This window comes from Juglans microcarpa x Juglans regia, chromosome 1D (genome assembly GCF_004785595.1).
Source record: "Juglans microcarpa x Juglans regia isolate MS1-56 chromosome 1D, Jm3101_v1.0, whole genome shotgun sequence".
Taxonomy (NCBI): Eukaryota; Viridiplantae; Streptophyta; class Magnoliopsida; order Fagales; family Juglandaceae; genus Juglans; species Juglans microcarpa x Juglans regia.
In genome coordinates, this window is record NC_054594.1 from 37,227,289 (window position 1) to 37,252,574 (window position 25,286).

The 25,286-nt window shown below is 36.7% G+C and overlaps 4 protein-coding genes across 4 annotated transcripts; 3 read left to right on the forward strand and 1 right to left on the reverse strand.

Annotated features, from left to right (window-relative positions):
* The first annotated feature begins 4,102 nt into the window (after positions 1 to 4,102).
* On the forward strand, positions 4,103 to 6,221 carry LOC121265377 (legumin B-like). The gene is made up of 4 exons (XM_041168991.1): positions 4,103 to 4,466; positions 4,567 to 4,829; positions 4,983 to 5,474; positions 5,645 to 6,221. The coding sequence occupies exons 1-4, from the start codon at positions 4,145 to 4,147 to the stop codon at positions 6,032 to 6,034; spliced, it is 1,467 nt and encodes a 488-aa protein (XP_041024925.1). The 5' UTR covers positions 4,103 to 4,144; the 3' UTR covers positions 6,035 to 6,221.
* Positions 6,222 to 12,036: 5,815 nt separating this feature from the next.
* LOC121265367 (legumin B-like) lies at positions 12,037 to 14,199 on the forward strand. The gene is made up of 4 exons (XM_041168979.1): positions 12,037 to 12,399; positions 12,513 to 12,775; positions 12,949 to 13,443; positions 13,620 to 14,199. Exons 1-4 carry the CDS (start codon positions 12,078 to 12,080, stop codon positions 14,010 to 14,012), a joined length of 1,473 nt encoding a protein of 490 aa, XP_041024913.1. The 5' UTR covers positions 12,037 to 12,077; the 3' UTR covers positions 14,013 to 14,199.
* Positions 14,077 to 15,703, reverse strand: LOC121265387 (glutathione transferase GST 23-like). The gene is made up of 2 exons (XM_041169003.1): positions 15,348 to 15,703; positions 14,077 to 14,819 (listed from the first exon to the last, which is right to left on the reverse strand). The coding sequence occupies exons 1-2, from the start codon at positions 15,663 to 15,665 to the stop codon at positions 14,460 to 14,462; spliced, it is 678 nt and encodes a 225-aa protein (XP_041024937.1). The 5' UTR covers positions 15,666 to 15,703; the 3' UTR covers positions 14,077 to 14,459.
* Positions 15,704 to 21,946: 6,243 nt separating this feature from the next.
* LOC121243149 lies at positions 21,947 to 22,704 on the forward strand. Its single transcript, XM_041141219.1, has one exon. It carries the CDS (start codon positions 22,097 to 22,099, stop codon positions 22,649 to 22,651), a length of 555 nt encoding a protein of 184 aa, XP_040997153.1. The 5' UTR covers positions 21,947 to 22,096; the 3' UTR covers positions 22,652 to 22,704.
* Positions 22,705 to 25,286: the final 2,582 nt, after the last annotated feature.

Here is a 25,286-nt window from a genome sequence, read left to right on the forward strand (position 1 = left end):
GATGATAGAAACTACAATTATATGGTAGAACTGTGTTGTTAGAAACTAGAATTTGTTTTTGTGGTTTGTGTTAGATTTGTAATTATATGGTACCAACTGTGTTGGTAGATTTACAATTTTCTCATTTTCTATGTTGGTAGAAGATGTGTTGGTAAAAACTTATGTAAAGAGAACATTTATCTTTTGTATTTAATCACAATAGTAAACTAAGTTTTTTAGAATTTGCAAACTTTATATTTTGTATGGTAGAGAGTTTGCAAAATTTACAGCCAAGTAGTATTGTGATTAAAAGCAAGAAATTTGTAATAAACTTTATGTAAAAATTAAATTATTAATTAATATATGAAGTGCATTTACAAAATATTACAATTTTTTTTGTAAAAATATTATTAAAATATATAATATAATATTATTATTTTGATTTTAAGATAGTTAGTTCAATGTGGATTTACCTAGCCAAAGGTTAATGCTATAGACAAAATTTGAAGTTCCAGCCAAAATTTGGACTTGACAATGGCTAGGTTAGGACTGTTCATCCAGGTTCTGGCCCAAGAACCTGTGTATACCCAGACAGGAACTCGGGTTCTAAACCCGGGCCGAAACCCGGACCGGGTTAGTCCAGGTCAAACTCGGATGAATCCGGGTTTTAAATCCGGAACCCAGATTTTTTTTCTCTCTCTCTTCAATTTGAATGTTTTGAATTTTAGACAGTTAAAACCTCTTTTGGAGCACTAGCATTGATTTCTCTATATGCATGTACAAAATCACATTTTTTGGAGATTGATTTTGCATATAAAGAAAAACTCTCATATTGGATTATGCATCTTTGAGCTAAATAATAAAATATTATTATTTACTTTTTTTCTTTTTTTTTTTATTTTGCAATTAGCACCACTACAAATTCTCTCATTTAGCACCCACTAGAATTTTTTTCTTAAAATTCTATCCGTTGGTGGAGAGAGAGGGAGGAGAAGAGAGAAAAAAGTAATAAAATAGATTTGGAGAGTGAACAGTACATCTTTAAATTTATAGAAATATTATTTATAGTTATGCAAATTTTTAGATATGCATAATTCAGCTCAATTTAAGATCATATCATGTAAATATGTAAATGCATATACAAATACATAGTCCAATACTATTGCACGTTGCATGGGACCCATCAAAGATAACCCATACTCCACTTTCATGGGACGTACGTTTTAATGCCACCAGCCTTGGGCCCTTATCTTTTATGCTATCCAATATTACTTAATTGGATTCAAGAGCTCCGAGGTTCAGGAAACAGGGGTAGACTCAAGTTCGTAAGGGCCCATGGGCTACTAAAGTACTTTAATTACATTGGTTATGGACACTGGACAAAGCGGTTCTATCCAATATTGATTATGTTCACAAAACATTCAAATTGATAAAAATAAAAAATAAATAAAAATAAAAATCTGGGTTCTGGGTTTAAAATCCGGTATTCGGACCGGGTGTGCCCGGATTTTGCAACCTAGGTTCTGGCCCGGATTTATTCCGGACCGGAACCAAGAACCAGAATATGGTTTCCTGGATTTCAGACCAGGCCGGGTTTTTTTGGCCCGGATGAACAGTCAGAAACTAGGTCATTGCTAATGCTCTGACTAATAATGAATCTTACAAGTTCACCTGTGTTAATAAATCTATAACTCCGGAATGACGCAACATCGTACTTGGAATGCGATAGAAATATTTCATTTACCACTCAATTGAAAAGGTTATACATTAAGGAACCGATTTCCATCGTGGACGTAAACATAAATTTGTGAGTTTCTAAGAGGTGGTAAGTTTATATCATATGCTCATAGAACTGGTAATCTGAGGAACACTACTACTTTAATCTTTTCCAATTTTCATCAAGCGTTTAAACTTTGAACATCAACAACATTTAGGCCCTATTTAAATTAAGAGATGAGTTGAGATGATTTATGAATAGTATTGAAATTTATAAGTTAAAATTTATAAATAATAATAAAATAATCTTAACTTATCTCTCAATCGAAATGGACCTTAGTCTGAATTAATTAAAAGCCAACGTACAATCCTAAAATAGAGGCAGATATTGTACACCAGAAAACTATCGGACTTGAAAGTACAATAAGAGGTCATTAACTTCAAGCAATATAGAAAAGGGTCAAACCTCGAAGTTTAGACCCAAGCTATCGGGTTAATTGACACTACAGAAGGCCCAACCTAAGGTATTGCCACACGCCCAATATTTGTAAGACTAATACTACTGGTCTTTCGTTTTGCCATCATCATATTATATCTCATAATATATTAAATAATTAAAAATTATTTATTTTATTTTACTTATAAACTAATCATTTGATATCATATGAAAGTATGTACGGTTGTAATCGAGGTGAACCGAGCCGAGTCGATCTTTGACTTGCCAAGCTTGCCTAGACTCAAAATATTCGAGCTCGAAATTTTAATTATTCTTTGTTTGAGCTCGGCTCGATAACCTAAACTCTCAACTCAAGTTCAAGCTCGAACTCATCCCACAAATGAGTTCGAGTCGAGCCGAACTTGAGCTCAAGCTTGAATTGTTTATTTTTTGAATAAGATTTAATAATTAATAAATTAAATAAATAAAAATAAAAGATCTAATATTGAATTTATACAACTAACAAGTAGAACCCCTATTAGATTATAAAATTTTAAAAAATTTATAAATAAATTAATATCTAACTAATTGATATTTATCCAAAATAACAATATATTATATGCCTATATATATTATTAACAAATACACTTAGTATGATAGCATTTATTTATTTCATATATAGTTCTCACATACTAGTATATGATTAAATTCTATCGACTAATTATCATACAAATTATAAAATATACCTATGAAATATATCCACTATATAAACATAAGTAATTAGATTTCATATTATATATTTAATTATAAAAGTGGTATACTTATATTATTAGTTAATATATATATAGATAGTTGTGTATATATTTATCAATGAATTTTAATCGAGTCGAGTTAACGAGTTGACTTGAGTATAAATGAGCGGACCTTAACAAGTTTTAGCCGAGTCGAGTTAAGTTTTGTCAGGTATGTGTTATTTATAAATCAAGCGGGTATCTGCTTTCACAAATGAGCTTTTTTTTCACGAATTGAGTTCAATTCGCATTTAACCGAGCGAGTACTGAGTGAGTTATCGAATAGACTGGTTCATTTACAGCCCTAAAGGCATGTTGAGGGATTGATGATAAAAAGATCTTAACTTAAACATTGTAATTCAAATAATTTTATTATTATTTACAAATTTTTTATCGCATCTCATCTATTCTTCAAAGCATTATATGTAGGGGTGATAAACGGTTAGTTTGGATCGGACTGGACCGAGACTCAGATTGGAGCGTTTTAGAGGACTGAAAAGTTTCAATCCGATCTTGGTCTAGGGTTTTTCCACCCCGGATAGGACCAAATGAAAAATAAATTATATATATATTATTTATATAATAATTATACAATTTATTATATAATTTTCATTCAACCTATCACAATTAACAATATAGAATTTTAAATATGTTATTAACACTTGTTAATATTTTATCAATTAACTAATATATAATATCAATTAGCTAATTATATAGTAATTTTTATCTAATTTATTATCATTGACCATATAAAATATTTTTTTATTAAATTAGTTACATAATCTACATTAATAAGTCACTAAATTTTAATTTAATATTTTAAATAATTTTTTTTATTAATTGATTTTTTTTTAAAATAAGAAAAAAAATAATTAGACGACCAAACTGATAGCTACCGATCTAGTCTGGTCTGAAAAAATAATGGACCAAAAATTCATCACCGAACCGGACCGGCCGATTTGCACCCTTACAAGCAATATATGCAAGCTTCTCGGTTAACGATTGCCACATACCCTAACTGAAAATATTATGTGTTAGCAAGATGGGGTTCTGCAGCCATGCAACAAATAAAGACATGCACAGCGAAAAACAAAAGCCTTAACCAATTAACCATTCGCCGCGTGCAAAATATAAATCTACCTTTCACACTATAAATATCACTCTATGCCCCCATCTTCACCATATAATTAAGCAAAGAGTTTTAAATTAAGGGAGTTCCACTATGGCTTACTCTTCTTTGCTCTATCTTAGCATTTGCTTTCTCGTTCTCTTCCATGGCTGCCGTGCTCAGTTAGAGCAAGTCACAGGGCGATCCCAGAGGCCGCAGCAACAACGGTTCCAGACAGAGTGCCGCATCAACAACTTGAACGCTCAAGAACCCGCTCAGAGATTTGAAGCCGAGGCTGGTCTCACCGAGTACTGGAGCCGAAACGATGAACAGTTCCGGTGTGCCGGAGTTGACCTGGTCCGCCACACTATCCAACGTAGAGGCCTTTTGTTGCCTTCATTCTCCAATGCCCCTACGCTCATCTATGTGGTCCAAGGCACGTATTAGAGAGTACCGCACTTATGGCTCTACATACGTTTTGTCAATATACTATGCCTGCCATAACCATTCATTTTTGTAATAATCAATTCATGCAGGTAGAGGTCTTCACGGAGCTGCTATCCCAGGTTGTGCTGAAACGTTTCAATCGGAGTCCTCTTCGCAGTTTAGAGGAGATCAGGGCTCACAACGGAGGGGCAGAGACCTGCACCAAAAGGTTCGTCAAATACGGGAGGGGGACATCCTTGCTGTGCCGGCCGGGATAGCTCATTGGATTTATAACGACGGCGAATCACAGCTTATTTTGGTTGAACTCCACGACACCTCAAATCAGGCTAACCAGCTCGATGAGAACGCTAGAGTCAGTACAAATAATTAACCCCTTATTGGTCTTGGTTATTCACTGCATTTATCTTACATATACTTTGATATAAATAAAGTCCAATAAACAATGAAAACTTTTTCAAATTAACATCGTGAAGGACTGTACTTATTTCAGTAATTTATGATTCAGAGGTTCTACCTTGCTGGGAACCCACACGGCCAGAGACGCAGAGAGAGCTGGCAGGGAAGCAGGAGTACTAGGAGCCAGAGCCGAAGCCGGAGCCAACGCCAGCAAGAAAGAGAGAGAAGCCCGCAAAGTGGCAGCAACATGTTCAATGGCTTCGACGAAGAGTTTCTGGCCGAAAGCTTCAACATTGACAATGAACTGGCAATGAGGATACAGAACCGAGATGATCAGAGGGGTAGAATCGTCCTCGTCGAGGATGAACTTCGGGTGCTGAGCCCACAAAGCAGAGGAGAAGAGCGAGAAGAGAGGGGGTGGGACAGAGACAATGGCGTGGAGGAAACCTTCTGCACGCTGAGGCTCAAACACAACATCGCCGACCCACAACGCACTGATGTTTACAATGAACGCGGCGGTCGCATCACCAGCCTCAACAGCCTCAACCTCCCCATCCTTAGGTACATCCAGCTAAGTGTTGAGAGAGGTGTCCTCTACAGGGTAAGAGATAAGACCCCATGAAAATTTAAAAAAAGAAATAAATCAAAATGCGAAACGCAAAACCAGTACATATCACATAATCATGTTTAATACCAACACGTATGAATAATTTACAATGTCCTAGTCATAATTACTAACATGGTTACTTTGGTCATTTGAAAAATGTGCAGAATGCCCTCGTAGCACCACTCTACAACATGAACTGCCACAGTGTGATATACGTAATCAGGGGCAACGCCAGGCTTCAGGTGGTCGGGGAGAACGGCCAGAACGTATTTGACGGGGAGGTTAGGGAAGGTCAGGCTTTGACAGTGCCTCAAAACTTCGCCGTCATTAAGAAGGCAGGAAATCAGGGATTCGAGTGGGTGGCATTCAAGACAAACGACAACGCCAAAACTAACCCGCTTGCTGGAAGGCTTTCGGTCATGCGGGCACTTCCAGAGGATGTGTTAATAAATGCATACCGCATTGACAGGGAGGAAGCTAGAAGGCTGAAGTATAATAGGGACGAGACGACACTGTTCAGTTCGGAGTCCTTTGGGTGGCAGCGTAGGAACTAAGCATCTGAAGTACTTGTGTACATGTACCTAGTAATTTTCATAAAAGCTGTAGCAGTTTCCGTAGTATGGATCGAAGTCCTCACGGGAGTTGAGGCTAACTAGTTTGTACCTACTACGTCGTACTTGTATCTGCGGGAAGGAAAGTTTACCATCTCTGAGTTAATAATAATATCCCCTGTTGCACCTACAAATATGTCTTTTTTTTGTCCGATCGAGTTCGTGCTAGATGCTCTGCTATCGTCACATTATCCAAGATCTTCATATTTCACTCGCATATAAATGTAGTCATCAAATGTCGACTGCTGGATTATATATCAAGCTGCATATGTATTCTAAGTCATTTCTTAATTCACTTCAACTTATCACATCTCATCGTTATAATTTTTTTAAATTTTTATATAAAATATAATAAAAAATTTAACATTTTTAAATCTTAAAATAATAATAATATTAAAAAATAATATTTTACAATATTTTATTTTATTATTTTCAAATCATCTTAACTCATCTCTGAATTCAAACGGATTTAAATCATGCCCTTAGAATTTTTCGGCTAGAAAACCAATGAACACGCGGAATATGCTTTGTTTTTCTCTCTCCCTCCGCCGGTGGGTGGACTATGGAGGAATCTAATCCAACTTTACTAGAATCGATGGAGGAATTGGGTGCTGTAGTGAGAAAAAGGGATGGATAATCACTGGTGAGGACTTCTGAAGAGTTCCCCGATGATCATATAGAGAGGGGGATTAAAATACGATGAGTGATACCGATCAAACAACACTCTATTGTCTTCATTGTGCTTCGAGTCAGATAGAGGATCTTAATCATATTTTCTGTACTGTGATTTTGCAAGACAAATTTGGCACATGGCGTCAGTTCAGTTAGGTGTACATATGGGTGTTTTCCGTACTTGGCAGGAACAAATTGAGTTCTAATTTCGTCGAGCTGGTAAGACCTCTCAAGTTAGGACTATTTTTGGTCTTCTTCCATCTATTGTTTCTTGGAAGCTTTGGGATAGACATTGTAAAGTAAGGTATGATGGTCAGGTTAAGACGGTTTGGCATGTTATTAACCTTTGGCTTTGTAGAATCATGCAATTGAATAAGAGTCCTCTGAGGCTTCCTACTCAAGATGTTGTCATTTTGAAGAGGTTGGATATTTCGGTGTTGTCTCCTAAACCTAAGAAGGTTTTTGTGGTTAAGTACACCCCGCCCTTGCAAGATAAAGTTAAGCTTAATACGGATGTGAGTAATTTGGGTAATCCTGGTCAGGCTAGGGCTGAGGGTGTCATTCGTGATGCTGGTGGCAAGATGTGTGAGGCTTTTTGTGTTTTTCTTGGTCAGGGCTATAACAATTTTGCTGAATTAAGAAGTTTTTTGGAAGGTGTTGAGAGTTGCTGAATTAACAAGGCAAATTGAGATTTTTTAGGGTTGATATTGAGACTGATTCTCAAATTCTGGTTAATTAGATAAAAAAAAAGGGCGAATATAATATTTGGTATCTTAAGGATTATTGGAACGAGTTTCAAGTTTGCCTTGGGTGCCTGGACTATAGAGTGAGTCATGTTTTTCGGGAAGACAATGTTGTGGCTGATTTTCTTGCTAAACTTGGTGCTGGGATCTTAATATGGATTGATTTGAAGATAGAGGTACATTACCCAGCAAGCTAAGAGGTCTTTTACGCATATAATTGGTCTTCCTTACTTGCAGATATCGTAGTCAGGTACATCTCTTCTCACATATTTTTTTTCTTTGATTCTATTTTTTGTATGAGCTGTTTTTTCTTGGTGGTGGTCTTTTTTGGTTGGTTTATGTTCTTTTTTGTCCTCTTGTATTATGGTTTGATGTCTAGGGTTTTTTTATGCTTGGGTTTTGATGTTTTTGAATATTTGTAACCCCCAGGTTATCAAGCTTGTAACTACGATTTTCCTCCGCTACAAGTGAGGGCTATCAATAAAATTGGGATACCGTCCTCTTTCTAAAAAAAAAAAAATACAACATCGATTGATGGCTAAAGGGTCTTTTGCATAAATATCATTCATCATTGTAATGTTGGCGCCGTATTCCGTATACAAAGATACAATACAATAGGATTATTGGAGATAATCTTTATTAGCAAGCATAATGAGAAAAGGCCCAAAAGGCCATTTTAATTTGTTTGCTAATCAAAACAGATAATAACATTGGTAGGATAATATTGTTCCTTGATATGCTTCTGCCTCCTGAAAAGAGCGTTGAAAACCGTAATTTCTCTCTAATTTTCTCGTCTTAAAGAGATCCTAAAAATTGCTTTGTGACTTACTTCAATCGGATCTCATGATCTCTCTGACTCTCCATTTGCTAGCAACTTTGCTGAAACTGTATCGTGAATATTTTCCGATGTATTTAGAGGAAGAGAAAATCTTAAAACCGGTTAGCCTATTATATTCCAAATAACAGCCCTCAATATATGACTGACACGTAGACATTCCAAATTAATCATCATATAGCCGCACATCACATTAAAAATTTCCAAATCGATTCGCCTCCCTCTCACACGGAAAGAAAATCTCCTCCAAAGCATCATCTTCTCCAAACCAACGCACGGCCTTCTCCATCGCAAGCCTCCTCTCCAGAGCACTCCTCGCCCAACCTTGAACCCGCAGCAGAGCCACAGTAAGACTTTTTTAGTTTTTCCCCTCTATTTCTTTTATTTTCCCCTTCTTCTACTCCCGATCTCTCATCTTTGCAACGCCACCTCCATTCTTTTCTCTTCTCTCCCCATCATTTCAGCCATCTTACCCATCGTATTTTTCGAACCTCGAAGGTCGCCACACATTCAACCCTTTTAATGGCTTCATCTCTTATCAATAACCCCACTCTCTGAAAAGCTCTCTCTCTCTCTCTCTCTCTTATTTTTTGTTGCTATCGAGCCATTGTCGCTGGTCCAGTTGCCGCGTCAAGCTTTGCATGTTGCTGTTTTCTTCTTGGTTTAAACTCTTGTTATTTATAATAGAGGTAAGGTTCTCCTACCGAGTAACAAGTTACTGTATATTTAATTGGGTTTAGATTATCTGGGAATCGAAATTATGATGGTTGATTTTTAATGCAACAGAAATGGTCAGTTGTGAGAACAATCACTCAGTTTAGCTCTTGTTTTTGCTCGTTAAAATAGAGCATTTCGTTTTCCCCCTCGTGAGCTGTGGTTGTACCGCCATCGCCACCGCACAGAGAGCACCTCTGGACACTTCACGCCGCAACAACTCTCTCATCCTCCTCTCGTCTTGGTAAGCCCACACCCGAACTCCCCTCACACACTACTCTCTCTCTCTCTCTCTCTCTCTCACGTTATTTCTCAAAAAACTGATGATGGTATCGTGCGACGGTGGGCGACGGGAACTACGGTGTGCGAAGGTTTTATGAATGGGGTTCAAATCGATTTCTGAAGGGGCGAGGAAAAGATGTGTTTTATCTTCTAGTGTAAAGAGTCGATTGTAATTTCTATGAAATTGCTGATGTGACAGAGTATTATTAGAGGACTGTTAATGCCTCAACGTTGGATGGACCGCTGCAAAGCATTTTCTTAGAGGAAAACTAAAACTTGCTGGATTTGTAACAAATTAATGGAATTGATATCTACAGACTGTCAAGGTGCTAAAGGCTTTTCGATCTCTTCGCTTCGTTTAAGCTACGATTGGATGGTGAGATGAATTGAGTTCTGAATAATAATATTTTGTGGGTTCTATTGAGATATGTTTAACTTTTTTAAGTTGAGATGAATTTAACTTTTAAGTTGAAATGTATGAAATAGGTTGAGATAAATTTAACTTTTTTTATAAGAAGTTGTATCAATGATTTGTTTGAGATGAGTTCAGTTCAGTTCAGTTTAGTAACCAAATACAACCTTAGTATGTTCATAATTGACCCCCACAAATTCTTGAGTAAATCTTGATTTGGCACTTGGCAGTAAATGGAATATAACTGGCACATCATAATTGTGTCGGTCAAATTTTTATGAGTAATGTTAGATACAATCGTAGAGTATGCAAACGTCACATAATTCTTTTGAAAAAGAATGAGGTGCACTATTAAAAAATATTTTTTTCACGTGAATTCTGTATTTATTCACTTTTTTCAAATGAATTGTACAATACTTGTGCACTCCATGATTGTAAATATTATTTCTCAATTTTTATAAAGTGGCACTTGCAGTGCAACTCATTATTAATTTGGAAATAAAATATGACAAAATTGATACTTTATGATAGGATGTGATATTTCTATCCTATTATAATATATCATGTAAATTAAAATTAGTACTTGTACAATCAAATTTAATTATAAAACATATTATGATAGGATAAGAGTACTAAGTATTTTATATTACAAGAATATCTAATGATTCTTTCAATATATATATATATATATATATATATATATATATATTAGGTAAGTTCGGAATACGGAGGACATAGTACTACTAATATTCTACTGTACTTATGTTGAACTTAATTTAAGCGACCCTAGTTTCTACAAAAGCATCATCACTGATAAGGGAGTTTACTTCCCCTTTCGGGCCGCATAGGGTTTGTTTCCCTCAGGGCCCAAGCCGGCCAGTAGGTAGTCATGCAAATAGGAATTGAAGGAAAGAGAGTAGAAGGCCCATCAAATACGGTGACTAGTTACATCGCCTTGTTCAGACCATAGCCCACACCGCCGAACAACGAGCATGCTGTATTAAATGGCCAGAGGGACCAGCACGTAATGACATAGCAGAATGTCTACTCATCCCTATAATCACGACAGTACTCGCACCTCCCCTTACTTGCCACAAGAGACAAACAGTGAAAGAAAGGGCGACCCACTTAAGATACGACAAGGTGACAGTTGACGTGGCAGAGAAGAACCATGCCACCAATACAACGCTCTGTACGCCCTTGCACGATCTGCCAGCAGTGAGTGGGGGCCACCATGATTGGGCATATAAGCAAATCCCGGGCTCAGGTAAAAGGATCTTGACTCGTACTCACTTTCTTGAATACTCTCTCCAAGCACATTTCCCGCAAAAAGAGATATACTAACTTAGACATCAGAGATCAGAGGTGTCTCTCACCACCCCAAGTTTTCACCTTTGTGAATCTTGCAGGTCATGAAGAGGAACTGCTAGGTTGCCCATGATACGAAACACGACATCAACAATCACTGATAAGGCAAGGACACCAAGGAAACCGAGGGGAGGGGGAGTGGACTGTCACTCGGGTGTATGGAATTATGAAAAGTTTTGAGAAGTATGTGTAAGTTCGAACAAGACCTTAATATCCCGAAGATGCAAACCTCACAAGACAGTGTAATTTAATGATTTATCTGGTTAATAATGAAAGATAAACTATAATTGGATATTCAAAACAGAACGGGCAAAATTTAATACCAAGAACAAAAACAAAACTTCAATAATTATCATCATTGAAAAAAGTTGCACCTTGATCAAAGGCTCACCAAAGCAAGTAAAAAAAGAGACAATTAATTAAGGTTTTCCCTCTCCCCCTTTTTGTCGACTTCTTAATTAGTATTTAAGCATCAGGGACTGAACTATTCACAGCATATCATCGCCACCTACCATAACCAAAACAAACTATGAAACATATAGGTGTCAAGAATGTAAGGTCATCTGGCAGCTAGCCATGCAACTAAGACACATACAAGTCTCATACGTGCACCTCCAGAAAGACCACAACCATCTGATCTATCATCCATCCCAACTCGGTTACCAATCCTTCTTAAACCTTCATTGAGGATGATCGACCCTCGTCCACCCCACAGCAGTCTTCCAAAAGCACTATATTCTTCTCAGCTAATGGGTGCCACATACCATAACCGAAAATATTATGTGTTAACAAAGTACTATTTTGCAGCCATGCAACAAATAGAGACATGCACAACAAAGAACAAGCATCTCCCCAACCCTTCGCCGCGTGCCAAAACCTCTCCGATTTCTTACCCCTATAAATACCACCCTAACCAAGACACCATCTTCACCACAACAGAGTTTTTAAGGGAGTTCCACCATGGCTTACTCCTCTTTGTTCTCTCTTAGCCTTTGCTTTCTCGTTCTCTTCCATGGCTGCCTTGCTCAGTTGGAGCAAGTCACAGGTCAATCCCAAAGGCAGCAGCAACAACGGTTCCAGACCGAGTGCCGCATCAACAACTTAAACGCTCAAGAACCCGGCCGGCGGATTGAATCCGAGGCCGGTCTCTCCGAGTACTGGAACAGAAATGATGAACAGTTCCGGTGTGCCGGAGTTGATCTGGTCCGCCACACTATCCAACGTAGAGGCCTATTGTTGCCTTCATTCTCCAATGCCCCTCGCCTCGTCTATGTTGTCCAAGGCACGTATTCCTTCGTTAGGGAGCTCCGCAGTGACGGCTTTTAGTTTTGTTTATGACTATGCATGCTAACTCAGAATTATAAACGTTAATTTCGTCAATATCAATACATGCAGGTAGAGGTCTTCACGGAGCTGCAATCCCAGGTTGTCCCGAGACGTTCCAATCGGAATCCTCATCACAGTTTAGAGGAGAACAGGGCTCACAACGTCTGAGTAGAGACCAGCACCAGAAGGTTCGAGAGATCCGGGAGGGTGACGTCGTTGCTATTCCGGCCGGAGTGGCTCATTGGATTTACAACGATGGCGAATCCCAGCTTATTGTCGTGATACTCTACGACACGTCAAATCAGGCGAACCAGCTCGACGAAAACGCTAGGGTGAGTACAAAGAATTAACCCCTGCTTCGCCTCCTTATTCACTCTATTTTTCTTACCTATAGTTTGATATAACTAAAGTAAACAATGAGATTCTCTAACTTGTTAGTATTAACATCATGAATCACTGGGGCCTTTCATTAGAGATGTACTTACTTTAGTAATTTATGATTCAGAGATTCTACCTAGCTGGGAACCCACACCAACAACAAGAAGGTGGTCGCCAGAGACGCAGAGAGAGCTGGCCAGGAAGCCGGAGCAGGAGCAGGAGCCAAAGCCCGGAAGAAAGAGAGAGAAGCCAGCAAAGTGGCAGCAACATATTCAATGGCTTCGACGAAGAGTTTCTGGCCGACAGCTTCAACATTGACAACGAGCTGGCAATGAGGATACAGAACCGAGATGACCAGAGGGGTATAATCGTCACCGTCGAGGATGAGCTTCGGGTGCTGAGCCCACAAAGCAGAGGAGAAGAACAAGAAGAGAGGGGATTGGACAGAGACAATGGCGTGGAGGAAACCTTCTGCACGCTGAGGCTCAAACACAACATCGCCGACCCACAACGCGCTGATGTTTACAATGAACGCGGCGGTCGCATCACCAGCCTCAACAGCTTCAACCTCCCCATCCTTAGGTACATCCAGCTAAGTGCCGAGAGAGGTGTCCTCTACAGGGTAAGAGATAAGACCCCCATGAAAACTTAAAAAAAAAAAAATCAAAATGCGAAACGCAAAACCAATGAATATTACATAATCATGTTTAATACCAACACGTATGAGTAATTTGCAATGTCCCAGTCATAAATTATAATTACTAACATGGTTAATTTGATCATTTGAAAAATGTGCAGAATGCCCTCGTAGCACCACACTACAACTTGAACTCCCACAGTGTGATATACGTAATCAGGGGCAACGCCAGGCTTCAGGTGGTCGGGGAGAACGGACAGAACGTATTTGACGGGGAGGTTCGGGAAGGCCAGGCTTTGACAGTGCCACAAAATTTCGCCGTCATTAAGAAGGCAGGAAATCAGGGATTCGAGTGGGTGGCATTCAAGACAAACGACAATGCCAAGATTAACGCACTTGCTGGAAGGCTGTCGACCATGCGGGCACTTCCAGAGGATGTGTTAATAAACGCATACCGCATTGACAGGGAGGAAGCTAGAAGGCTGAAGTATAATAGGGACGAGACGACTCTGTTCAGCTCGGACTCATCCGGGTCGCCTAGGCGTAGGGACTAAGCTTTTGAGTAGCATGTAATTTTAATCAAAGCTGTAGTTGTACTGTTGCAGTTTGTGTAGTTCGTAATAAAGTCCTCCCTCCTGAGGCTATGACGTCTGGTTTGGTACCTGTACTGTCGCACTTGTGTATCTGCGGGAATGAAAGTACTTATCTACGAGTTAAGAATAATATTCTCCGTTCCACCTCCAGAGCTTCTTCCACCAATTTCCCTCGAAAGCATTTTTATGCGAAATATAAACCTGCTCTTTTCACTATCTTTTTCTTCCAACTCTTACTAAAAAAGGGGCACGGTACTCAAATTTATTGATCAATACATACTGGGAATAGTTGATAATACAGAAGAAGCTTGTACAGTACGTGACATTATTGAAATTACAATATTTATATTAGAAACTTTAAGATGTACGACAGGGCGCACACGTACTGATCAAATAAACACTGCGAACCTACCCTGAACCACCCAAGATTTTCTTGCGCTCGTGAAAATAAACAAGCATTTTGTCTCTAGGTGGTAAGTTTTGCTTGATCACTGGGTGATCCAGAAACCTCTTCGACCAGGCAGTGGTGGCAGGAAATTGGGAAGGGTCCACAATCTGCATAGATCCAACTTCCTCCCAAATAGGCAGCCAGTGAGCTATCCATCCCATTGCAAGGTCCAAATACCCAATACTCTCCCCTCCCAAAAACTTCTTTTCATTCCCTTTCATCTCTTCCTCTATCTTCTCCGCCACCTCTATGGCTGATTTCAGTGCCTTTTCTTTATTCTCACCGTGGGAGACCATAGCAGTAAATGAAGCTTCCAGCAGCTATCACCCAAGCAACCAAAACAAATTGACATTTTTATCTATAAAATGAATAAATGATAATAAAGTCGATGGAACAAATTTCTAAGACCTCGGGCCCATGTCTCCTTACAGCTCAAAAGCAATAAGCATACGTTGCCAAATAAATTTTCAATTCAATCACTTTACACACCGAGTATTTTTTTTTTTATTTATATTAATAAACCCTTAAATATACATTATAAAAATAATAAGGGTCCCAACAATCACTTCATTAGTGTAGCGTATGGAAAAAAAATCGACTAAATCTGGATCTGAAAGAAAAATGCTTGCTAAAATAGTAGTATGGATAATATAAAGATGAAATCAAGTAATATTGCTAGACCTTTTTTTGTCATTTTATTCGTTTAATTTTTTTTTTCTTGGCAATTTTTTTTTTTTAGTTGAAATACTAATCCCCTAACTCCCTTTCTAATTCTAATTTGTCGTTTGATTCAAACAAAGTCAAAACATGCAAAACCATCGTTTCAGTGCCAACAGGAATTAACTTACCTTTTCTTCTGCAACTCTAGCCCAGAATCGCGCTTTGGATCTTTCATAAGCATCTTGAGGCAGCAATAACGGGTCTTGCTTCCAGGTCTCGTCGATGTATTCAAGAAGAATGAACGACTCAGCCATCACCTTACCGTCATGAACCAGGACTGGAACCTTTTTATGAACAGGGTTCAGTTCCAGAAGACGAGAGCTCTTGTTGAATATATCTTCTTCAATATACTCGAAATCAACACCCTTGAGCTTTAGAGCCCATTCAACCCTGATGGAAAATGGGCTCGCCCAAAATCCCAAAAGCTTCACCTCCTGGCTTACCATCAAGATTTACTTGCGTCCGCTCTACTTTTGTGACCTGCTATAGATTTCTTTATATACGCGAGCCCCCCTTCCCTGCACTTCCACTGTCCCACGTTTACGGGAGCGTTAGATATAACTCCGTTTGGATTAGAGATAGAGTTGGAGATAATTTATGAATAGTAAAATAAGATATTATAAAATATTATTTTTTAATATTAATATTATTTTAAAATTAAAAAAAATTAAATTATTTATTATATTTTGTATAAAAAAATTAAATTTGTATAATAATTAAATGAGATGAGTGAGATAAGTTTTGAATCTAAATAATAATAAAAAATTATAATGATGAAATGAAATGAATCGAGATAACTTTCGAATCTAAATAATTATTTATTTTTATAATTATTTTTAACTCATTTTATTTTATTTTATATCATTTAATTATTATAATTTTTTAAAATTTTTATATAAAATAAAATAAATAGTTTAATTTTTAAAATTTTTAAAATATAAATAATTTTTAAAAAATACATTTTAATAATATTTTATTTAATTTTTAATATCAATCTGTTTAGCGAAATCAAACGAGGCGGCGCAAAGACTGTTGGACTTGCGGATCCAAACTTTCCACCTATTCTTCGCTTTTTCTTCCTTCCTTTCGTTTTTATTTCTTCTCTTTCACCTACTTTTCTTTCCTGAGTTCCCTCCACGGGTCGTATCAGAATAATATTATTGCAAGTAATCAATGAAAATGCATAATTATTTTTGTATATTTTTAATTTTACTGATTTGATCAGTTATTTTATATTAAAAAAATAATACAACTAATTATATTAATGAAGTGTAAAAAAATACTTAAAAATGATTAGATATAAAATTTTTACAATAAAAAATAGAGATTGAAAGAAGACAAAAAAAAAAAAAAAAATCTGTGAGTGATATTTATTAATAAAACTCGAAACTAAATTAAAAAAACCCACTAGTCAGATTCAAATAGTTAAAAAAATTTGAGATTATGATAATTTTTAATATTTTTTTCAAAAAGATAAAATCTCAATTATTATATAAAAATAACACACGTAATAAAATAATTAGAATCTTGTCAAAAATCTTGTCCAAACCAGAATTAAAATCATCTTTAAACGTCAAAGTAAAACATTTCTGTAAAATGCAAAAAATAACTTAAAGTTTAACGATTCAAAAAATAATTTTGAGATTCAAAAGGAGACCATAAGGCGTGGCTTATTGACCAAGATGTGTGCGGCTGAAAAGACCTTTTTGACCAAGATATTTCTCTATCCGAGCAGCACTACACATCCCGAAAAAATATTTCGAAGAATTGTCTCGAAAAGCACATTTTTTATTTTTATTTTTCTCATATATTTTTTTAATCATCATAAATATTTTAAAAAAAATAAAAAATTCATAACAACATTAAGAAATATTTTCCTAATCATTAAATAAAAATAAAAAAAATAAAAAATCTATTCGGGACACTTTTTGGCATTTCTCTATCCTTAACTAAAATTATGGCTAGCTATAGTACCGACGCATGTGCAATATTACTCCAATCTGAAAATTCTTCATCATTTCGTGTCATATTTATGCAAATTTACTTTATTAAAATAAGAGTTCTGCTACGGATATCGAAAAGTAGTCCGAATCACTTCACTGAATAGTATATTTTATTTTTTATTTTTTTGTTTTTTTATGTAATTTTTTAACCATTATAAATATTTTTTTTAAAAAAAAAATTTACAATATCATTAAAAAATACTTTTTTAATCATTAAATAAAAAAAAAATCTCATTCGGGACACATTTTATATTCTGAATTCGAGATCAAAAGCATTTCTGTTAAAATAATTCAATTCTATTAATATAGAATCTGGATCCGAATATCCTATATCAATTTTAGATTTGCATCACTAAGTTTATTATCTGTATTGTTATATTAACAAGTTGAAGATTAAAGAGTAGAAGTTCACTCGAACAGTTTATCTCGTGAAGTGTTGGATAATTTTAATGATATATAGTAATAGAATATACAAAAGAGAAATATTTTAGTCATAAAAAATTTTTACAAAAATAAATTTATAAATTAATGTATTTTGATACAGTATATGAGATTATAAAATTATTTTTATTATAAAATAGATATAATATATTATATAAAATCATATTAGTTTATTAATATACTTTTGTAGAATTCTTTTTATAATTTGTAGCGCTTTTGTGTAGAGAATAATCATATCTCCTGGGTTTATAGTTGTCGATATATTTCTGTGATTTAAAAAAATGATTAATTAACAAATGAGTTTGTTTAAAAAATTTGAAGTATAATACTATGGAATAATGTTATTATGTCTCTCTATTTTGTCTCTTTATTTTGATCGTTTATATATTTAATTTTTTTATTTATTGATTAAGAAAGTGACTATTAGTGTATTAATTTTTTTTATATTTTTTAAAAATATTTAAAAATGTTAAAAAAATATGAGTAGAAAAATTAAAAAATAAACTAAAAAAATAAATTTTATCTAGAGTCACGTCCAGCTGGCGGCACCTAGCTAGCAGCACTCAATACTATAATTGCTTTCATGATTACGCTAGGAGTCCGTCATCGTGTGGAAAATCTTGTTGAGAATCTGTTTGTTTCCAAAGCCCATGATAGGTGATCGAGAGGTGGTTATTCGTGTTAACTAACATTCCTGTGTGCTCCTTCCTTCCAAAAAATAATTACAACAAAGTCATTTCAATGGCGCGCTATGGTCATTGATTTTTCAAAATGGCCAATGGGACTGAAGCTAGCTCATTCCTATCAATCTCACCACCTAACCCAAATGAAAGTCTACTACCTTTATAAACAAGAATATAGAGGAGGATGGCTTCTTACTCCATTTCCGCATGCATGTTGCGCAAGTGCAAACGTAATGTACACAAGTAATGACAGAATATGGTCAAAAGGAAAATCCAACTAAGCCAACAATTATCATTCCACAGAGTTACAGCAACCCAATAATGACATGCATTGGCAAGCCCTGGAGGAACTCTCTACATACAGAAGAAAATATATAGCACGCTTAGGTATAAATCACTATTTTTATATTCCATCAACATCTCATCAGCATCCTAAGAAAAAAAACAAATGTAAAATACTAATAAAAGATTCAAATCACTTGATCTGTATATCAAAAAGACTAGTTAATGATACAATTAGAACCTCATTTTGAACAATTATTAAAAGTAAAAATTTCTCATTCTCAAAAAATATGAGATCTCATACACCATACACATACCCTTACACATTATATGAGGTATTACAATCTTACCACTTATATTCAGTCTTACATTTTTTTATTGGGATAACCTCTGATACTATTTGTAACACTCTAATAGAAGGCTCAAATGGCCACTTGCCTATATTTCAAAAGAATTAATTAATAATATAATTGGAGTCCAATTAGAATAATATAAAGAGCAAGAACTTTTTATTCTCAAGTAATGTAGAATATGATACACTACATACCCTTACACATCATACCAAGTATCACAATAAAATTCCAGCAGACTCGTACTAGGGCAGTTATTATTATTTATTATTTTCTCTATTCTAATATTTGCTCATTCTTCCTCACACACAAGAGCTGAAGAGCTATAGGCTACTATTTTTCCCGATCTTCTTCCCCGTCAATAAAAAGCCAGCATTTTAGCACTAGGGCTAGACATTAGGGTGATGGGATTGCGTGTATTTAAAAGCAATCGACATTATCTAAAAAAAAAAAGATTTTTTTTCCTCAAGTAAGTATTTATAAATAAACTAACAAATACAAAATACAAGTTCAATGGGGTGGGAGTCCCCTACAATCTTTCCAAAGTCAACACACATTACAACACAAAAGTAAGAAAACAAAGGGGGGTGATCGGAGTCAAAAATTTAACTCCCACCCAATTCCCACAAGGGGAGACCGCTTGAAGACGGTTTTTGACTATTAACCTGCAGCTATAAGCCACAGTACAAGGGGGTGTGCTGCAACATGTTGGTTTGGACTGGCTGGAAGGAACCTTCACATCTACTTTCACTTAATATTCGGTTAGAGAAAGCGGAAACATAGTGTAACAACAAAAAGCTAAGACGAATAGCCGGCTAGGGGCCACCACAGGCTGTGGCAGTGCGTGCAGTACACGCGCCACACCTGGAAATGGTTGAAAAGATGGAACAACAAGATCCGACGCCGTTGATCCCAACGGTGCCGCGCGTGGCGGCAGAAACCTTCCGCAGGCATGGCAGCGCATGAAACTTACGCACGGTATGGACTGCGCATGAGGTTTACGCGCCACTCGAATGGGTAGATCTCTTCTACCGTCTTGAAGATCAGCGCCTGAGGAGGTTGATGGCGGGGCGAGGAAGGGAGGTGGGTGAAGCTAAAGCTTTTAGCTTCATCCACCTCCCCCTAGCAAACAGAGCAAACTCCTGGAGGCGGCGATTAGTTATGCAAGTGAGAGAGAAATCGAGAGGGAAAAAAATTGTACAAATAATTAATGAAAAGCGTGCGACATTTATCTAAACATTACTTTAGCATTTAGGCTTTATCTATCAATGCTACTTTTCATTTTCGCAAGTAAATCATGGCACGAATGAATCAATACTTACATTTAAATTAAATATTTGAAATAGCACTATTTTTCTTCAAGATTTTCTAAAACTCAAATTTATTTCATGTAGGAACATTTACAATATCTGCGAACCAATATTGCAACACATGCTTCAGAAAAAGAATGGATCATACACCTTGTTGCAGAACTAGATGAATTCCAACACAACGGCATAAGAGATTAATCAATGTCTTGTCCATCTATCCAGTGACTTATCATCAACAACATGAGTTCCAGCTATGTATTTCCCTCCAATAAACGTTTCGTTAACTTAAAAGGATTTTTACCTTGTATATATTGTTGTTCAGAATCTGTCATTAAATAGCTTTTTTGAAACTTTTTTGATACAGTGTTATGAGGTGATGATGTTTTCTTATTTAGAAGATTTTACTTAATTTTTACACTTTTTTAGATGAATTGTTACTGTAATCTGATTCTGCGAAAATATTTTATTTTTTTATAGGCTTTTTTATCCTTCAACCGGGCGATACATTCAAGGGGTATACGCAATCCCCCACTTAAAATTGTAAATAGAATTTATATATATATATATATATATATATATATATATATATGCTTTTTTATATGTAAATATGAGTTTTGGGTATCCGACAAACAGGCTAATAAGAGGAAGAAAAAAAGAAAAGAAAAAAGGTAATTTCATGTGTAAAAGGTCTCACAAGGTATACAGAGCCAACTAGAAAAGGGATGAGCATTTGCTGTTTCTTGAGAAAAAAAGAGGTGACCAATTATTTTGCAATCTTTACAAGTTGGAAAGGCAATTGGTGGCTTGCCGACCATACATTGTGGAGTTGAAAGGGCGAAGACAAAAGAAATGAGAGGCACCAGCTACCTTCACCTGCTTCAAAGTTGTCCTCTGTAGTCTTATATTAACGGAGTTGGACACAGTCCTGGCTTTGATGCTATGCCCTGTATAAATATATTTACACTGTAGATCGGAGGAAAAGGATATATACTTCTTTTAAGTTGCATTGAAGACAGCCGCTCTTCTTATAGCCTTCCCTTAACTTTGGTGAATGTGGTAAAGGTGTTCCGATCTAAAATCCAATCGACTGATATTATATCACCATCTTTTTGGTATCCGATTTAACCAAGGGGAAATAAATTATGTACAACATTACTCGATTGATCTTTCGAAATGAATTAAATCTAACATATATAAAAGAGGTTTTAAGGTAATTCTCTTGTCCACTTCGTAGCCCAGCTGACAGCTACCACACCAAAGGTTTTTGGTTGTAAAAATAAAATAAAATAGAAATGTATGTTGACATAAAAGGTCACATTCATTCTACATTTCTACCAATACCACGTCACTAATAAGTGGGCTTTATGGTATTTTCGCTTTCGTCACTCAAAACTTGGAAACCAAGCTTGCTCGCTATTGAGTCGGGCCCGGCCTCAATGGCTGCCGAAAGTAAAGTCTGCATGGTTAAGAAATCACTTGATTTGTTGGCCACAACTGTTCCAACGCTACAGTTGTTTTCTTTTTATTATTGATCCTTTCCTTCAATAAAATCTCTTATATTGTCCTTCACAAAGATACCCTTTTGCTTCCTTGTTCAAATTCCCGAAATGGCATTCTGGTAACTTTGTTAAGAATAGAAGAGAAATAAAAACCAGAGGGAAGTTGGAACCAAGCTTCTATGTGATGCAAAAAAAATTCTTCAATAGAAACATCTGATCGATCTGAACTCTCACCAGCTCACTGTCAAAGCGTTACGACGTCTCCCTTCAAAGAAGACAAATCATTGTCACATAACTATAACCATCTTGATGTCCCGGTCGAGCTTGGCAAAGAAGCTTCACCTCGCTAAGAAGGCCTGGAAGAGCTTCAACCTCGCGTTCCAATCCAAACTTCACAAGCTCAAGACCTCCAAAGTCATCACAACCACCACTCGCCGCCTCCGAGCCCTGCGCACCTTTCGCTTCCCTTTTCCCTTCAAACGCTACCCTCTACCTAGACCCTCCTACACCTACAGCCAACATTACCATTACAGCCGTCACAACCACAGCCAGTCCCATAAGATGAACTTCGCTGCTATACACATAGACGAGCTCTTTGAGGGGCCTGCTGCCTCGGTGAACAGAAACACTCTGCACGCGCGCGCAGAAACAAGTAAAGGTAAACAAATGATTGACGAAAGGAGTTTGCCCAAAAGGAGCAAGAGCATACACAGTGTTGAGGACGCATGGGAAGCGGTCATTGCTTCGTCGCCACAACTGCGAAATGTGGATGAAAGGGCGGAGGAGTTCATCTCCAAGTTTCGCGAAGATATGAAGCTCCAGAAGGAAAGATCTTTCCAGGAGATGTTGGAGCGCAGTGCCTAAATTTGGTTTTCTCTTTTTTACTATAAAAAAAAAAAAATATTGGGTTATTTTTTTTTTTCGACTATTCATATTTTCTTCTATTTTTCAAATACGAAGTATGAAAGCCATGCAAGATGCTTGTTGCTTTGAGATTTTATTCTTTTTTTCCGTGGGGTGCAGTCAACACACTGGTTTTACAATGGGTTTGAAAATGTATAGGAACTTATCATGTGGGCTTGTTCTGTATTCTTATCATGAAAGTGGCTCCTTTTTTCTTTTTTGATTTGGTAATTATATAGTGAGAGAGTGTTCTTTCTCTTGTTGTGTGAAACAAATGAAAGTTGTTAACGTTGTAAAGCAAGTCTATGGTGATTAGTTAGAAAGAGAAATATATTTGTAGTTATAAGGTGTACAAGTTTTACATATTATTTTTGAAAAAAAAAATTGAGTAAAGCTGGGATCAACATAAAAAAATAATAGTTTTTTATAACTTCATTTATTTTTTAAAGAAAGTGCGTAGAATTTATAAATCAACTATATCTAACATTATTTTAGCTAAAAATGGCCTAAAAATTTAGTGCATTCAATTATATATGACTCGGCTGTAAATGAAAAATTATTATTCATTTGAATCCGGGAATGTTCATACAAATAACAAATCAAATTCTAGACACCCATATTGGAATGCAAAAATGCTAGGGACAACCGCCCCTGCATCCCTGTTGCGGAACCGGCGTCAGTAGATAATATTAAATAATAGAAAAAAAAGGAAACATCCCGTACGCGGAAGGAGGGAAAATCAAAACAAAAAATAAAGATCTGGGCAACTCACGCAGAAGAAAAGTAAAGAGATGGGCGAATTGAGAGCTGGAATAAAATTACTAAAAACTCTCTAAAACTAAACTGCTAAAAACTCCGAATAAAATTCTCGAACTCACACCCAACTTTGAACTCTGTTGGCCCTTTTTATAGAACCGAAAAGCATGAGGCTTCGTCCAGAAAGTCGAGCCCTCTTCTTATACGAGTCCAGTAGCCTCTACTTGAGTCCTTTTTCTCAACTTTTCTCTATTAACTTTTCTCTCCCAACCAAACGAACCTCAGCCAAGACGACACACACAGAAAGAGATATGGTATTTAGAGGGTAGGAGATGAAGAAGAAAGTACTTGGATGAAAGGTCAGCTTATCTCTCACAGTTTGGTGAAGAAGCCGAAGGGGAGTTTGACAAAATTACAGATGCCCTCAAAGGACTGGATGAAGCTAGTGCCAGGGTTTGTTGAACTTCTTAATTCTGCATGCAAATCATGCGATATGATTATAGACCAAAAACAATAACCACTTGTTTTCAATTTTCATTTATGTTTGTCAGATAATGGAGAATATAGAGAGCCGCATGCAGGCTTTTGAGGAATCCTTAGAATTGAATCAGATTCTATCTTCCCACAATTACCCACGACTATCGCAATTGTTGTCCCTCTCGTGGTGGTGGTTTGCAGTGGCTCATGGTGGCCCAAAATTGGAGAGCCCAGTGCTCTATTTTTTGGTGCAAAAACAGGGGCCTCTTGAACGTCCAATGTTGACTTGGGCGATGGTGGTGTACGGTAGGGGTTGTGGAGGATCTTGACGTTGCACGGTGGAGGAGAATGTGACGTGGTGGTTGAAACCGTTGGACGTGTGTGGACGAGTGACTGGTTCACGGGAACTGTAGGAGGAGGAGATATGATTTGAGGTGGCTTACGGGAGTTGCTCGAACTCTGCTTCGGGTTTTATCTTTATTCTACGGACTTGGGGAAGATTGCTCTAGGAGTTGGGAAAGATGAGGAGTCTCTGTGATTTGGGGGGATACGAAGGAATTTGCTCTGGAAGTTGGTTTTGGGTAGGGCCGTAGGGGGGAAATGAGTGTTTTCATTTCTTTCGGTTACGGCACAGTTCCTCCGCACGGTTGTATATATCATTTTTCATTGGCATGATAGGAACTCCCTTAAACCTTGAGAAAAGTATTTGGGAGCAACTTCTTGCCCGCCAGCTAGGCCGACACAAAGTCCGCGAAAATGCAAATAGCATTCACTTTGAATTCCTTGTTCTACATACATGTACAAATACAATACTACTCAAAACAAATTGCTCATTGAGCTCTCACAAGTCACAATAGCAGGTTTTTGAAATGGTGATGCTACATCTACACCCACCTAGAATTCTCACCGAATAGCCTTTTTTTCTTCTTTTTTATTTTTTTTAAATCCCTTAAACATTTAAAAAAATCACAAAATTATTTAAAAATATTTCCTTAACTATTAAGTAAAAGAAATAAATACATATTCTTAAATGGTTTGCCAAATACTAACTCTTGAAAAAAAAAAGTAACCAAAGATTGAAAAGACTGAAAAACTTTGGTTTCTCTCTCTAGAGGCCTTTTTTTTTCTCTACCAAAGATCACATCCTTTCCTCCCAAAGGGGGGTGGAGTTTCCCTCTCTTGTCTGGCCAACGCCGAAACTGTCTATAGTTTTTTTATTCTGGTTTTTCTGTAATTTTTAGTCCAAAGCACCAAGATGCATCGATTTGTTGCTTATCAGCCTCCTACGACTGCCACATGCCATACCAGCAGACTCTCCAACCGTTGATATGTCGGACAGTAGAAAAAAACCGACCAAAAGATA